Here is a 16,417-nt window from a genome sequence, read left to right as displayed (position 1 = left end):
CGGGATTGAATAATAACCCTAAATAATATGAAAACATTTTAAAACTTCTTGCGCAGATCAGCAAGTCAAGAAATACCAGACACAGTAATTTACAATAATAATGATCCAATTGGTTTTTAACAGGTATGAAGTAGTGTGGAGCCACCACTGACAATCAAACAAAGCGCTCCTGGAACAGACAGTAAAAAATCAAACCAACGAAATGAATTTCTGTGGTTCAAACTATTTTGAAGTTTGAATACAAGAGATAGATTGATTATGTCGTGAGAACAACACTTCTGTATGTCTGGGTAGACAGTGAAAATGAACTTTGAACAGGAGTGGTGGTTCTTTTTTCTAAAAAATTATTATGTCATGGGAATTTCCCTTTTCTTGATTCTTCATCGATGGAATTCGAAACTAGACAGGGAACAATACATTTTTTTAAATTCAAAATGATTGAATCAACATGATCAATGCAATTAGAAACGCCGGAGGGCACAGAATCAGGTAGATCACATAGTACTAACATTCAAAATGTCGCTCGGTTTTGATAAACCTGATGTGCTTAGTTGCGAAAAATGTGGCGACTATCTAGATGATGGCGCCCATTTTTCATATAAAGTCAACACAAGGATGTACCTCTGTAACTCATGTACCAAGGGTGTTAAAGTTGCAGATTTTCCTTGTTCTTCTGATCAAAAGGACCGATATTGCGACGATCACAGTGAAAGGGTAATGCTCTTCTGCAACACATGCAAGCGAGAGATATGTATGATGTGTGGATTAACATCACATTCATCACACGAGAAAGAGGAGCTCGAGAAAGTCAGGAAAAGACGCCAACAAGAAGTCGAGGAACAGATGAAAGCTATCAAGATCAGAGAAAAAGAATGGCTGCAATTCCAAACGTTCTTTGATCAGCGTTGTGGGGGAATTGAACAACATTTACATACCGTCGAGCGACTGGTTGAAAACTCAGCAGAAGAGTGTGAGAACGAAGTAGACAATGCCCGTCAGCTTGAGGAACAAAGAATAAGGAATGATGCACGAGAAAGAATACAAGAAATTGAGAGGATGATGGAATCGAAAATTAATTGCAACAATATCGATGCAAGTAATAACATGAAACGTATTCAAGACGCCAGAATCACTATCTTCAACAAAGTGTCAAATTTGCGACAGATCAGTGAGAAAAATATGTCAAGGATGACTGGTGAGATTAGTGAAAAGACTTCTTTGATTCATGCTGCTCTGCATGATCACTCAGTGGCCAAGGGTAAGGCAGCATCTGCATCGGTCGCTGAAAGTAAAACAAAGGATTTGGCATCTGCTCAGAGCATCCCATCTCCGACCGTGATGAAGGATGCATTCGAACTGCTCAGCTCTTATGCAAATCAAATAGTATGGGTATACAACAGAAGAGAGAAGCTGGGTGAGAGTAATCTCGTTTCTGACATTTGGACATTGAGTCAGGAACACACCCTGAACCACGACACGTTACTATGCTCCTCCTTTGGAAGTGATACAGTAATTTACATCGATGTGACAACGGAGTGCGTCCATACGTTGGATCTGAACAATGGCCAATCACGACCCATATCCCAAGGAGCGCGTAACTACAGGGATTGTGTCTCGACTGAGAAACTTGTATTAGCATGTGAAAACGTAAAGGTAGGGTTGCAATATGAGACACACCTCTCACAACTTAATCTACAAGGGGAATCATCAACCAAGACAACCTTAGTGTTGGATCACAAGACAGATCATCCTAATGCAGTCTACGCAGCAGTGAATAAGAAAGGCGTCATTATGGTTGCTTTTGATGGTTCCAACAGTATCGTCAAAGTCAAAGACTTTTTAGACCCATCTGGGACTGACCTAAGGCAAGGATTAAAAGGAAAGACGATCGAAATAAAGGGTAAGAAGATTAGAGGTATGCTACACGCAACATCTGGCGAGAAGTTCGTCGTTGCCACTGGCCAAGCAGAATTCAGTGTAATCAACGAATACGGTACAGTAGATGCTACAATCTGCGACAAGGAATGGGGCTTTGCTCTTTGTGGAACCGACCCACTTGAAGACATCCTGTATGTGAGCTACCAGTCAGAAGGAAGCGAGTTCGTAAGAATCGATGAGGTTACGCTGAATGGGACCATCAGAAGGAGAGGTGTTGTGGAATACAAAGCAAACGGTAAGCTGTAATGTAAATAATTCTTTTTTTTAATTATTTTTTACAGTTTTGACCTACTTCGTTACTTTTGAGTATAATTTTTTTCTTTTGATTTGTAACAGAACATCGCTTTCGATGGAATCAGTTGTATTCAGATCAATGGAAAATTTTATACGTTAAAAATTACTTAGATGAAATAAATATAAAACTTATGACTTAGAAAGTTAAGAAAAGTATTCATAGTATCATTCTTAAACATGATATGCGTGAAAACAGAGGGAAAGTAGGGTTAAAACGTGGTGGCAATTGTCCCAGAGAAAGTTTTACAATCATGATTGATTGGCTGGATTTACAATCAACGGTTTATCAACCTACCAACCTATAGTATAGACAGAAGATGATAGTGTAATAATCATGAACAATAGTCAAAGGACAAGTCCACCCCAACAAAAATTTGAATAAAAAGAGAAAAATCCAACGAGCATAACGCTGAAAATTTCATCAAAATCGGATATAAAATAAGAAAGTTATGACATTTTAAACGTTGACTTAATTTCACAAAACAGTGATATACACATTTCGGTCAGTATGCAAATGAGGAGACTGATGACGTCATCCACTCACCATTACTTTTGTATTTTATTATACGACATATAAAATATTTAAATTTTCTCCTCATTGTCAAGTGAAACAACGATTAATTCCTCCCTGAACATGTGGAATTAGCATTGTTTAATACTATATAGTTCAGTCAAGTTGGTCCTTATTTTCAAATCTGTAAAAAATGAAATATTGTATAATTCAAACAATAAGAAACGAAAGAAATAGTGAATGAGGGACATCATCGACTGTCTCATTTGCTTGTCACTGAGCTGTGCATATCACTGTTTTGTGAATATAAGCGAAACTTTAAAATGTCTTAACTTTCTTAATTTACATCCGATTTTGATGAAATTTTCAGCGTTATGCTAGTTTGATTTTTCTTTATTTTTTCCCATCAACATTTTCTTAGGTGGACTTGACTTTTAACAATTTTCTTGAAAGTCCCGTAAGCTCTCCCCTTGTCCTGATTTATTCCTGTATCTTTCTTCATTTAGGAATGTTTTCCGAACCAATTGTGACCAAAGGCAACCTACTCGCGATCCGCAACGGCTGCGACATCCGAGTCTACAAGAAGACACCACTCACGACAGTCTTGTCTTCCATCGATAGATCACTATCATTCTAGTCTGCAGGCACAGAGTGGGTCTCCACGCAAAGACTAGCACGTACGAATCTTGCTGAGCGAGAGTGCCTTCAGTACAAAAGACATGAATAGGCTGCACTTTCAGACCCTTAACTCGAACGAAGAGTTTGCAGAGCAGACTACTACAAATCCCCGTCTGTTGATTTGTCAAGTATTTTTTTGGTTGCTTTTTCGCCTTTATTCAGATAATAGTATTACATTTACTTATACATGGTGACATATTTTTTGGTACAATTATGGATGAATATTATCATAATCCACAGATAAAATAAGAAAACATTTTCCCTTGTATTTTTCTCGTTTGGTATATTATATGCAAATATCAAAACATAAGATTTTTTTCAAAGTTTTGTTGGAGTTTTCTTGATGATCATATTGCCATCTTAACTGAATGTTTGAACATGGACCTACTAGCAAACCAACAATCCCTTATTTCCTCGGTTGATTCCATGGCATTTGCTCCTTCGACAATTGCTCCGATGAAATTCGAACCTCCAAAACTAAATAAGCCGTAATCCTTATGTTAACATTAATCTGAACCTAAAACCCTATTACGACCCTACCTCTAAAATGTCTAACCATTTGTCCTCTGAGATATTAAGACAGGACTCACAGGAGTAAATGTCGCAAGAGCAAATGTCGTGTCAATCCACGGTTAATGGGCACTATACGGACATTCAACTCGCTTGCTCCCTTTTGATATAATATTGATTGATTGATTGAATTTATTTTCATATTTCACAAAGTAAGTAACAAAATATCAACACAATACAAGACAATACATTTGATTATAATAATTCAGAATGCAGTGTGGCAAAATAATTTAGTGATAGCACATAGTGATATTAATAAAATAAGTGGTAAAAATGGAGGAACTTGCATAATAAGCAGAGCTTGTAAGTCTGCAGGTTCTTTCAAAATATTAAGAAAAAAACAAGGATATGGGACACACACACAAATCAGACTACATTGGAAGAGCCAAAGATAAGGGGGAAAGAAATAAAATTATTGTGTGGTATAGAATGATATTTAGTTCAGCCATTTCATCTTAACTGAGTCTATAGCTGGTCAAAAGAAAGGATATTTATTCAATTCGATATGATGATATGTGCTATACATGCACAATTTTGTACGTTAAATGTGTAATGAGGTTTATGCTTAATTAGTCTGCACAGGCTATACGCCATTCGTCAATACCGCCGGCTTTTTTTAAGGATCGTTTTCTCCGCTTCCTAATTTTTGCACGTATGCGAAGAGTAAATGATGTTTGTGGATATTTTTGGTTTTTAGGTAATTTTATGACGTACACGCATGCATTCCAATTATCATTATGGATTTAATATTGATGAAGTACATTGTGCACATTCGTTTTGTTAGTTTTACAGATTCCCAAATGCATGTTTTCTTCACTCCTGATGCAGGGAGTTCTGTTAATAATTTAGCGTTCTGTGTTCGTGTCATATTCATAATATTCATTTGGGTAGTTCTTGAGCATTAATGCATGTGTACTTTTGTCTATTTTTCTTTTTGTAAGTTGATATTCTTTGGTTGAACTATGTTTGTACATTCTATGTTTCGTCGCATAGTTAAATACTGTCTAAAAAGCGTTCTTAATCTACATAGGCCCTAAGAAAGTTTTTTTTTCATACTTATTTGTTCTTTTCCTCGCCCCGAATGAATGATTGCCTTAATAAATGTTTCAATGTTCCATTTAACAATTTCATGCAGAGCCTGCATTTTAAGCAAATTAAAATCACATTAAGAAACCATGCTAATTACATAAACATTTGCATGTATGTTGAATGCACCTTCCCTTTTCGTTCCATGTGATCATTCACTCAGTTGAATCAAATTCAGTCGAGAGAAACTGTTAAGGAACACAATTTGATTAAGCAAAAATAATTTTTTCTTTACAGTGTTGTATCCGTATATACGGGAGTTTTTGCAATCAATACGCAGACGCTTTCTACAACGCACCAATTCCTTTGAAAATGCAAGTCAGATCACAATGGACAGCTGAGAGGTTTTTGTCAAAAGATGGTGCACTGGGACAGCAGATTCAGATTGGACGAAAAAATGTCAAATTATTTCTTGTGTCTAGAGTCCAGAACGACACTACTGTTTTGATTCAACAATTTTTCGACAAAGGCTGTTTTTTTTCATTGAAGGGCTTTTGACAAAAAATTTTCTGCGTTATAGAAAGCGCCTATGTAGTGATTACAAAAATGCCCTGTTGATAATATTGGCAATTAAGACATTGCACGGTGTTACTGCTATCATTAAAATAATAAAGAAGATTAGAAAGTAATTTCAATGACTGTTGAAAAAACTTGATTCTCAAAGAGGTACGTGGTAAGACGCAGAACGAGAGGAAATGGGCATGATTGATATATGCGGGAAAGAAAGAAGGACGAGGGGGAGAGAGAGAGGGGGGGGTAAATTGTTTCTTGAATATTCAATCTCGTTTAAATATGCTTTAAACAAAAGGGTGTCAACGGGAATATAAGAGAGAAGATCAAACTACCCGCAAACTACAATTAGCATAACCCCAATCGCATTGTTTACACTACAGCGTCTTCATACTCGACCCTTTCCTCGTCTACATCTCTCTCTCAAACTCCCCCTCCCTCTTTCCTCATTTCTTTCTCTATATCCCTTTCCCCTCCTCTTTTTCCCATTTCTATATGTCTTTCAGTCTCTCTTCGTCCCTGCGCCTCTTTTCTCGATGTTCACAGCAAAACGATGTAACTACGTATTGTTGTGAAAAAATAACTATGAAAGAAACTTTTTTGCTTGAATGCGCAATCCAATATGAGTGAATTGTAGAGTGTGTAAAACCCATAAACGCATGACGTCATTCATAAGCAATTTTCATAAGCTCATTAAATGGAAACCGCACCCAGAGAATGACAATATCTTTCCAGTCTTTAAAGAATTTGTTTTAATCCGCTTACATGTTTTGAGTAAACAAAATATTTTAAGTACGGAGTTCAATGTATTCATGTGAATCCTGTATGAACAGCAGGCGGAATGAGTGCTGTAGATAGATGTGTCGGGGATAATATTCAGCCGGGTCTAGTAACTCTGCCATCCAATGGTAACATTCGTGATAACATTAATGCTCAGCTCAATAGCTAGTCAAATTCAAGGATGCTATTATAGCGGATGCCATTGAATTACAAACCGGGATGACAAAGATACTATAATAATAACTTTTATGTACTGGCCGATGCTAGTAGCTCCATGGTATGGGTACTTCATCCATAGAGCTATTATCTGTAATACACTACTCAAAAAAAGTTAAGGACCACTTTTTAATGTGTGTATACAATTTTCAAACCGGGTGTTGTATTTCTAGAAATACCCGAATATGGCTGTCTTGAATCTCCTCAAACACCCTGTAACAATTTCACACATGGGTGGTTTCAGTTGTTGCATGATGTCTCTCGCATTATTGCATATCCTGAAAAGTGGGCCCATTGTGAAGTGGTACAAATGTGGATTCAAATGCATTTTCTGTCTTTAGTCTCTACAATCAACAAATTGCTGACAACAGCAATGCCAAGATACAGCTGTCCAGGATGCCATCAAACACAATGAAATCAATTTCACACATGCAGTTCTTTCATGTCTCTTGCATCATTGCAATGTGCCCGTACAAAAGTGGCTTCCAAAGCATTTTCTGTCTTTAGTCTCTACAATCAACAACTTGCTGACAATAGCAATGCCAAGATACAGCTGTCCAGAATGCCATCAAACACAATGACATCAATTTCACACATGCAGTTCTTTCATGATGTCTCTGGCATCATTGCAGTGGGCCATAAGACAAGTGTCTTCCAAAGCATTTTCCGTCTTTAGTCTGTACAATCAACAACTTGCCTACAACAGCAATGCCAAGACACCACCTAAGTGAAACAGATGTAGCCAGAGCCCTAGGGATGCTGGAAGCTGGCCTCAGTCAGCGAAGAGTAGCCAGAATGATGGGCGTGTCACACAGTGTCATTAGCAGAGCAAATCAAAGACACCGAGAGACAGGGCTATACTCCGAGAGACCCCGCAGTGGCCGACCAGTTTCGACAACCCCTAGAGATGATCGCTACTTGACGAATCTCAGCCTCCGCAACCGCTTTCACAGTGCACGCCGCCTCAACAATGACTTCGCTGCAGCAACTGGAGTGATTGTTTCCACTCAAACAATCCGTAACCGACTTCACAGAGCCAATATGCATGCCAGACGGCCAGCTCAGTGTGTCCCACTCACCCCTGCTCACAGAAGAATTCGTCTCAACTGGGCCCGGGAGCATGTCAGATGGACCAGACAGCAATGGCGTAGAGTTCTGTTCACAGATGAGAGCAGATTTTCCCTTGACCACAATGATGGACGTTCGAGAGTCTGGAGGCGACCAGGAGAGAGATTTGCAGACCCCTGTATTGCAGAACATGACCGTTATGGGGGAGGCAGCGTCATGGTGTGGGGAGGCATCACCTACGCCAACCGTACTCGTCTCTACGTGGTCCCAGGGGGAGCAATGACAGGAGTGAGGTACAGGGATGAGGTCCTTGAACCTATAGTGGTGCCATTTGCAGAAAATGTGGGACAAAACATCATTTTCATGGATGACAATGCCCGTGCCCACCGAGCTAGGGTGGTGACCGAGTTCCTTGAGGGCCAGGGGATTGAGCGTATGGAGTGGCCAGCGAGGTCCCCGGACTTAAACCCGATAGAGCACGTCTGGGACATGATGGGGAGGAGTCTCGAGCAGCTCGAAGCCCATCCACTTTGACTGCAGCAGCTGGGTGTGGCTCTGGAGGCTGCATGGGATGCACTGGACGTCAGAGACATCAATCGCCTCATCAGCTCCATGAGACAGCGCTGTGAAGCCGTTATTGCTGCAGGAGGTGGTCACACTCGTTACTGAACTGCCTGAAAGACACTCAGACATTCGTTTTTACCACTTCATGTCGGTAGCTGATACCCCTCGGGGCCCACTTTTCAGGATGTGCAGTGATGCGAGAGACATTGTGCAACAACTGAAACCACCCATGCGTGAAATTGATTACAGCGTGTTTAAGGACATTTAGGACAGTTGTACTGAGGTATTTCCAGAAATAAAACACCTTGTATAAAATCTTTATGTACGTTTTAAAAAGTGGTCCTTAACTTTTTTTGAGTAGTGTAGCTCTATGCTTCATCTAAGAAGTGTGTGTTTGTTTGTTTGTGGGGATGCAGTTGTCGAAGAGGTAGTCAGCTTAGGTGTTTGAAATGTGTGTGGGCGAGGATACATCATTTGGTGGGGTAATGTTTTGAGAACTAAAAATATCAGTGAAAATTTTTCCTTTCCTCTCTATCTTTATACCTCACATAATTTTGTTTACCTTTTTTTCACAGGCAAGAGCCTTGTCTCCACTGTCCTCATTTCCTCTGTTTCTTTTATCTTAAAATCGACTCAAAATCAACACTCCTGATCTCTATTCTCCTCTGAGACATCTTTTGACTCTCTTTCTCTCTTCTCTTGCACTTAGCAAAAAAATAATATCAACGAAATAAAATATTGTAACATCATGATAAAATGTAATATTTTTCTGTCATCCAATTTTGCATTCCTATTACATCAAACGCCAGCGTCCAATTGTATGCCTAATCCACATTATCATTTTGATTTTGAAGGAAGACAGGTCGCTACACAAAATCATAGAAATGAAAATATCAAATCATATTTTGTTTTGCTTCGCTATACTATATACATCATGTTATGTATTTATTTATTTCTCTGTTATGTATAAAAAAAAAATGTAAACTCACATTGTTAGTCTTCGGACTTTTTGAGGAGTATTGTTTAATAAAACCTAATTGAATTTTAATTTGAATTTATGAGCCTGGTTTTCTGTTAACTGCTTTGTGTTCAACAATAAAGAAATTTAATTGTATTATTGTGTCTGGAAAATTTCCTTTAGAAATAACAATTCATTATCCTTCTGATATACAGTAGATAAATGTAAAACTGGAATCAGATGTCACCTAATGATTGCATAAAATCGCAAATAATATTCAAGAGTATAATCCCAGACAAAAATGAAAGTTTAAAAAGAAAGAATGAAGGAAAAAAAATACGCGTGATATCGAATTTTTCAACCAACTCATTGTTCCAACTTTTTTGAGTTACAATGAAGCATTATAGCATCATCAGATTCAACCCATTCAAATTCACACCGAAAATATAGAGATGAGTTCTGTTTAACCATGAAATATAATCATACAGTTCACGCAACTGTGTAATCGCTACACCGTATCATATTCTCATTATAACTATTTATAACTATATACACTTCATATTACATCTACTTTTAAGATTCGAACTGTACCCCGGGATCCAAGCAGGGGCACATCCGACCCATGCCCCCCCCCTTGACAGCCACAAACAAATATTTGTTAAGGGAATATCCTGCATGGCATACGCAAGTACATGTTTTTTTGTTAAAATTTTCCCAACATAAATCACCATTAATTGGGAGTGAGGCCCCCTTGTTTGTTTGTTTGTTTTTTGGGGGAGGGGCTTGTTAATTTCATAAAAGGACTTGTAGACATCCGTCAAGTCCTGTCTTATCCGACACTTAGCATAATATAGAAACAGTGCTTCTCAGCCAAAATCAAGGAAATTTATAAGATCTGACGAGTTATCGGACGATGAATGGTAATGAAGTGCTCCCTTGTTACATACCATTTAAATATTGTACCTATATAGGCCCCTTTTTTAACCCTTTGCTTCCCTATTTTACCAGCCCATTTTGAGGGCGGCCCACTCCCTTCCCCTATCAATCCTCTTACCTCCCTTAAAACGTGTATAACCAATGCACTTCCCATTTTGCCCCTGTTCCTTTGTTGATTTGACTCGCAGCCGATATTGTGAGAGCAGCCTATATCACGAGTATACACTCGAGATCAGACCTTTAAAATCAATTTAATCCTTTAGGATTTGAAATTAAAGCTAAACAACATTTTTCAATGTTAATCCTTAGGATTAAAAAGAAATCCAAACTTCGGCTGGTCTCCTGGGCAACAATCGTCGAATTAAATAAATTAATGTTATGGTATCTTTGCCATCAAATGGTAAATACCATGGTAACGATGATCTACAGCCAGTTAAAACCAAGGATTCCACGCAAGATACCACTGCATGGCAAAGGTACCATAATGATAACTTTTATGCAACGGGCCCTGGTCACTATTCACAGCCGATGTGAATTTGTTTTAATTCCTTGCAATAATAGTGTACCCTCTTTCTTGTCGTCGATCCCTTTACCCCTGGCAGTAAGGACTGTCCCCGTTGGTCTCGAGGTAGTAAGCCCCTGTTCCTTTGTTGAGGTCAGCGTGGTACCCCATCTGGGGGCAGCTCCAGCTACTGCATGGTGTCCATCTCCCATCGTCGATGTCGTCCCACGTCGACGCGGTCCTCGAAGAGCTGAACGAACACGATGACCAGATGCTCTCGATGTAGTATTCGACGGCTCGGCTGTGATCGCAGGAGGCAGAAAGAACAGGGCAACCGGGCATGTCCATCCCACCGTTTGGGTAGAAGTCTTGGTGTCCAAGCTGTGAAGGAGTCAATCGACGTAGACCACAAATTTCATTTAAAACTGAAGTCAACATTCTAAAGGTATTATGTTATCATGTTCAACTTTATTAAACTGCAGTTACACCGAAAAGCCGACTCCATACCGACAAGAACTATTACATTATAACCAATGACAAATTATTGATGGTTTTGGAACCTGTTTTTTATGAAAAGTATGAAAGCAAGCTAAAAAATAACACTAATCAATTTAACCATCCACCTATATTATCCTGAACCAAACGAAGTGGATGGATAGAGAGACTTATCAATAAAATGTTAAAATATGAATAATTTTACTATGGATTATTCTGGGCAATTTTGAGCGTCTGAAAAGAAAAGGTAATTTTCAATATAATTTGGATTTATCCTTGATGTATGTAATATGCAATACTTTTTAATTAGTGTACAAATAAAGATATGAGACCAAATCATAACGAAGACTTCAATGTCTAATCACTGGATTTTCTACCGCAAATACCTCCAATTCAATTGAACAAAAACAATCAAGCCTCTAAATCGCTGTGTCAATTTTTTAGTCAAATTATATCTCACAATCTATCTTCTAAACGTCTTTAACTTGCTGTATACCTCATCCATGAGCCCTGCTCCACCTCCAAGAAGGATTTCACCGTCAGTGTGCATAGCATCGACGAAGAGGGCGTCTGATCGATCTAGTCGACAGGCGTTGTCGAGATCACCACCAAACTCTGGACCCGCGGGATCCATTCCTGAAGGAAATATAAAACAATATATTCGAAGCACTGCGTTTTTATTTAATGGTTTTAAAGCTACCGATTGCTCTTCAGTCTGTTGACAAACGTTGTGAGACCAGGGCACCGTAACACGAAAATTTGCGATTAATCGCTAATTTGAAAGAACGATTATGATTGGTTCCTAGTTAGTCAACTGAGCAAATTGCGCATGCAACGAAGGTCTTGATATGTCAGTTCATTTAGCGATTAATCGCTAAACCTTTTTGACAGTCATCATGATCATGCTCAAATGACATACTGTACGTTAAAGCATTATTAGAACACCATTTCTACACAGGAACCCTAAACAGAAAACATTCATTTTGATATCTTCTTTTTGTTGATTGTATCAACCATGCCCAAATCATTTTTCTTTCAGCTGTTTTAAGAAGGGCCTAAACTAAACTAAACCTCTAATGTGGCCGAGCAGAAATTCTACATTTCTTTTTAAATAGATGGCGCAATATGCCAACAATTTGAGGGGCGTACGTGGGTGAATTTCTAGCAAGCGAGGGAAGCGAGCAAAAAATAATGACACTTTTTTTCTTCTCGGTCATGGAACTTTTTCTGGGGGCAAGTTCCCCGAAATCCCATCTATACTTTACTAATGTACCTGATACTCTGCCGATGGTTCCAGAGCATGCCTCCCCGGCGTAACCCCCGATATGGGCGCCCAGGCTGTGTCCGATGATGTGCATGGAGTCGAAGGTAGCCCCAGAAACAGCTTGGAAAGCTTCAATCAGCTTAGCGATCTCCCTGCCGACGACCCGAGTATTAGCTCTAGATTGAGTGTATCCCTTTAATGCACCGTCCGACCAATCAACCATCACAACGTTGACATCGTACTGAAAAATTAAATCGAAATATGAACGTGAAAGCGTACATCCCTTGTTCATTTAAAATAAAAAGCAGATCAATTGTTGCTTCGAGGTAAAGCTTGGCAGCAACAGCCTTGATAGTAGAACAATGGTCAAAGGGTTGTATAAGTTGAATAGGGAGCAAGCGATGATTTTTTTTCTTCTAAAATTTCAAAACCTTTTATTTGGAGGGCAGTTACAGCAAAAATCCATTGAGAGTTTAAGTTATCGAACTTAACAATTAGAACAAAATAAACAATCGTGACTATCAATTTCTTTCGCCATATTTAGACATTTCAATGTGACACTAGACATGCTAATATGCCTTACAAAAAAAAACCCATAAAGGCTAAAACAATCAACTGGTTAGCCTTGAAGGTACTCCCTTTAATGTATATTCTTGCTAAGAAATCTCCATAATTATCTTTGAGAAAATGTGCAGAGCTTTCATTTTTCAATTAACGCAAACAATATCTAATAAAAAAAAGAAAGAAAGAAATCCACCATGTTCTCTTTTAAAATTGATGGAGCGAATTCTCACTTCCACGACTGAAGATGATCTAAGTTAGATCTTAATAAACTGAAATTCTGCAAGTTGACTTTTTGACTATTCAGTTGACTATTCAAACAAAATTACTCTTATTGAGCAGGATTCTAGGATATATTTTTTTCTCCCTGGCTCATGATTGTGTCATTTTGATAAAATTGTGCACCCTCTTTTTTTTTACATTTTACTAAAATAATGATAATTTCAATTTAAAAAGTTTCAATTTAACAGAAAAAACGCGGCGATCCCGTTTGATGAAGCAATTCCATTTCCTTGGTCATAATAGAGTATTGATTAGTCGCTTATACGATTACGATTAGTATGGAGTAGTTTTCTGTCTCGCGTTATCTTAAACAGTACAACTTTTCTACAATTTTTGCCTTTTGACCTATTTTGTGTCGAATTTTTACTAGAACAGCAGCAAAACATCAGACCTATTCTTTCGATTTGAAGTAAAGTTCTAATTATTTCAAACATTTCTTACGTTATCAAGGAGGGCGTCTCGCATGGTTATCCAGCTACCGGTCATGCTATCAGTCCAGCCGTGAACGATGAGTTTGGTGTCACGACTCGCCCTGAAGGACGACGAGGAGATCGTGGCATAGTTCGTACGATCCAAGGAATCTCCCGTGTATCTATTCTGCCTGGTGTAAAGCGTGAATGTGGTCCCGATCGAGGCCGGAGAATCCGGGTTTCTCCAGTGACAGGCCAATGATGTACCAAAGCATCCAAGATCATCGTAACAAACTCGACAGGATACTGAAGTAAGATCAGAACAATAATTAAATCGTAAATCAAAAAGGACCTCTGAGAGAAAATAGAAAGCATTTTTATGTTGAAATTAATGGAGGAAATCGGTAGAGATTATAGAGGTAATGGCGCTGGAACTTTCTGGGCAGACAACGGTTTGGAAGTTCATACCATACTGCCGAACCAATGTTGACACAATCATTGGCGGGGAAGAATTTGACAAGCAAAAAAGTGTATGTGCTCCTCTTTTTAAGAATGATTATATTGGAAAATGTCACAATTAAGGGCCCTTTTGTGCTTGTCAAATTCTTTGGGATATAAATCCTCTTCATTCGGGAGTGAAGATCTTTTTTTTGCTCGTAAAAAAATTCTGAGTTAAAATGGCCCCCTTGGGAAATCCTGGATCCACCCCTGCATGGCTCACCCTACCAATGCCTACTGAACCTCAGTCTAAAGAATACGTTCTAGCACCGATAAAGAGACGAGCGTCCTTAATGGGCCTATACAGACATCAAGATCTCGTGCAGAGTCAGGTACTGCCTCCAAAAATGGAACTGATGGATCTTATATAGTTTTTGACAATAGACAATGTATTTTTACGGATGAAATTAATACCTCCTTACCCTTTTTTACATAACTATCAGGACAAGAATGAGCGGTGAACTGTCTTGGTGTTGTTCAATAACCAGACGATTTTGGCTAAAACTTCAGAACGAGACAATCGAGTTGTGTGATTTTTTCTTTTAAATTAAAGAAATGCCAAAGCTTTACTACATTTTTATACACTCAATGCCAAACCCACAATTACAAAATTAAAATCATAAAAACGATTACACACATGTACTTTGGTCGCACATATATCTAACGAACAGGATAAACTAAGAACGAAAGGGTTACCTCCTAACAGCATGAACAGTAAAGATGAGAAAACAAGTAGGATATGAGTGGGGAAATCCATGATTGATAATCCAAATTGAAAAGATATTGCTTCGTTGTTTGTACTCCAGTAAAAATACTATTATACTCGAATTCTATCCCTATTTATATGAATACCAAAGATGTCAATAATCAGTTATTCATATTTATTCAAGAAAAGGCCACCAATGACGTTAGTTATGACGGTGTAAGATAAGGTTATTAAGCATTTAAAGAGATTACTTATCAAAACCTATTTTCATCATGCGTGTTACTTTGAAGACCGCAGTCGGAAGTGCACAAGTCGAAACGCTTTTGGAAGAGGTGATCCACTTAATGAGTATTTTCATGATCATTTTCCAAATATGCTACAGTTATTCATAATCACATTATTTATCCTATGCATACGAAATAATGTTTCACCAAAGTGCTTATGCTTAACTTTATAATACAATATCTTAGTTTTTCAACTGGTTTCGACGAAATCTTCAGCATTTCGCATGTTTAATTTTACTATGTGTTTTTAAATAAATATTCAGGTCGTACTTTTCTTCTCAGTCAAACAGAAGTTCCCCCACCAAGCATGGTAATAATGGCAAGGAAATAACTTCATGCATACCATAACCATGTTTTTTGATAATCCTATTTTCATGAAATCTTTAGCATTCTGTATTTTTTATTTGAATTATCAAATCCAGACGCAACCCCTGAAACATAATAAGTGTAGCCAAGGTATAAATAAACTAAAATCAATCTTATTTTTGATAAAATTATCGTCGATAAAAAGGAGGCAGAAATTATATAGTTCATATTAGAAGTGTAAGACTTGATGTAGTGTCTTCAGATAGGATGTAAACTCATGCAAAATCATAAAAGGTCTTACAATTTGCATGATCGGATAGGTTTTCCTTTACAATTCCACCCTATGAGATCATAAAAAAGGTTCTGTTTTTATTTTTTTTCCATCTTTATCTACTAGCTCATCATACCGATTCCTCGAAATAAGATAACAAAAGGCTGCTGCTCAGAATTCTATATGGAGCGTCTACGTATATTTTTTTTTAGATAAGTCCATATTACCGGAATTCGTTTTCCCCAAAATAGCTCTTGGTGATTTATTTCGAGCTACACAAGAGCATCAGCCAAAGTAAAGATAGATTTACGAACAAATATTTGCTTTTGTGGTGGTATTACGGTGATCAAAATAGAGAAGAATCCTTATTAGATCCTTTACTACTTCCGGTCAAGAGTAGGAAATTATATTCTAAAATAATATACAAATGCTCTGCTTAATTTCATGATCGTTTTACCCTAGCTATGGCTTATTTGGAACATCTAAGGTATTAACAAGAACATTTTCGAGAGGAATTCGTTATATATACAGTGCGTATCAAAAATAAGTTTACACTTAGAAAAATCCTGTAAAATCCTGAAGATTTTTCCATTTAAGCAAATGACGATATAACTGTCGAAAAATATTTCCGCTTGAGTGAGCATCACGTACTTTTGAAAAGTTAGTGAAAAATGATTTGCGCAGAACTTTGAAATAGTTATGCGAATAATTATCAATTTCTCTTTGTCA

The 16,417-nt window shown here is 37.9% G+C and overlaps 2 protein-coding genes across 2 annotated transcripts; one reads left to right on the top strand and one right to left on the bottom strand.

The window, feature by feature from the left end:
* Positions 1-482: 482 nt before the first annotated feature.
* LOC129272863 (uncharacterized) lies at positions 483-5,712 on the top strand. The gene is made up of 2 exons (XM_054909953.2): positions 483-2,173; positions 3,250-5,712. The coding sequence occupies exons 1-2, from the start codon at positions 517-519 to the stop codon at positions 3,378-3,380; spliced, it is 1,788 nt and encodes a 595-aa protein (XP_054765928.2). The 5' UTR covers positions 483-516; the 3' UTR covers positions 3,381-5,712.
* Positions 5,713-8,951: 3,239 nt separating this feature from the next.
* LOC129272862 (pancreatic lipase-related protein 2-like) lies at positions 8,952-15,040 on the bottom strand. Its single transcript, XM_054909952.2, has 5 exons — positions 14,818-15,040; positions 13,655-13,929; positions 12,380-12,611; positions 11,603-11,742; positions 8,952-10,992 (listed from the first exon to the last, which is right to left on the bottom strand). The coding sequence occupies exons 1-5, from the start codon at positions 14,876-14,878 to the stop codon at positions 10,699-10,701; spliced, it is 1,002 nt and encodes a 333-aa protein (XP_054765927.2). The 5' UTR covers positions 14,879-15,040; the 3' UTR covers positions 8,952-10,698.
* Between the last annotated feature and the right edge of the window lie 1,377 nt (positions 15,041-16,417).

This window comes from Lytechinus pictus, chromosome 12 (genome assembly GCF_037042905.1).
Source record: "Lytechinus pictus isolate F3 Inbred chromosome 12, Lp3.0, whole genome shotgun sequence".
NCBI lineage: Eukaryota > Metazoa > Echinodermata > Echinoidea > Temnopleuroida > Toxopneustidae > Lytechinus > Lytechinus pictus.
This window is presented reverse-complemented; position numbering and strand designations above follow the sequence as displayed.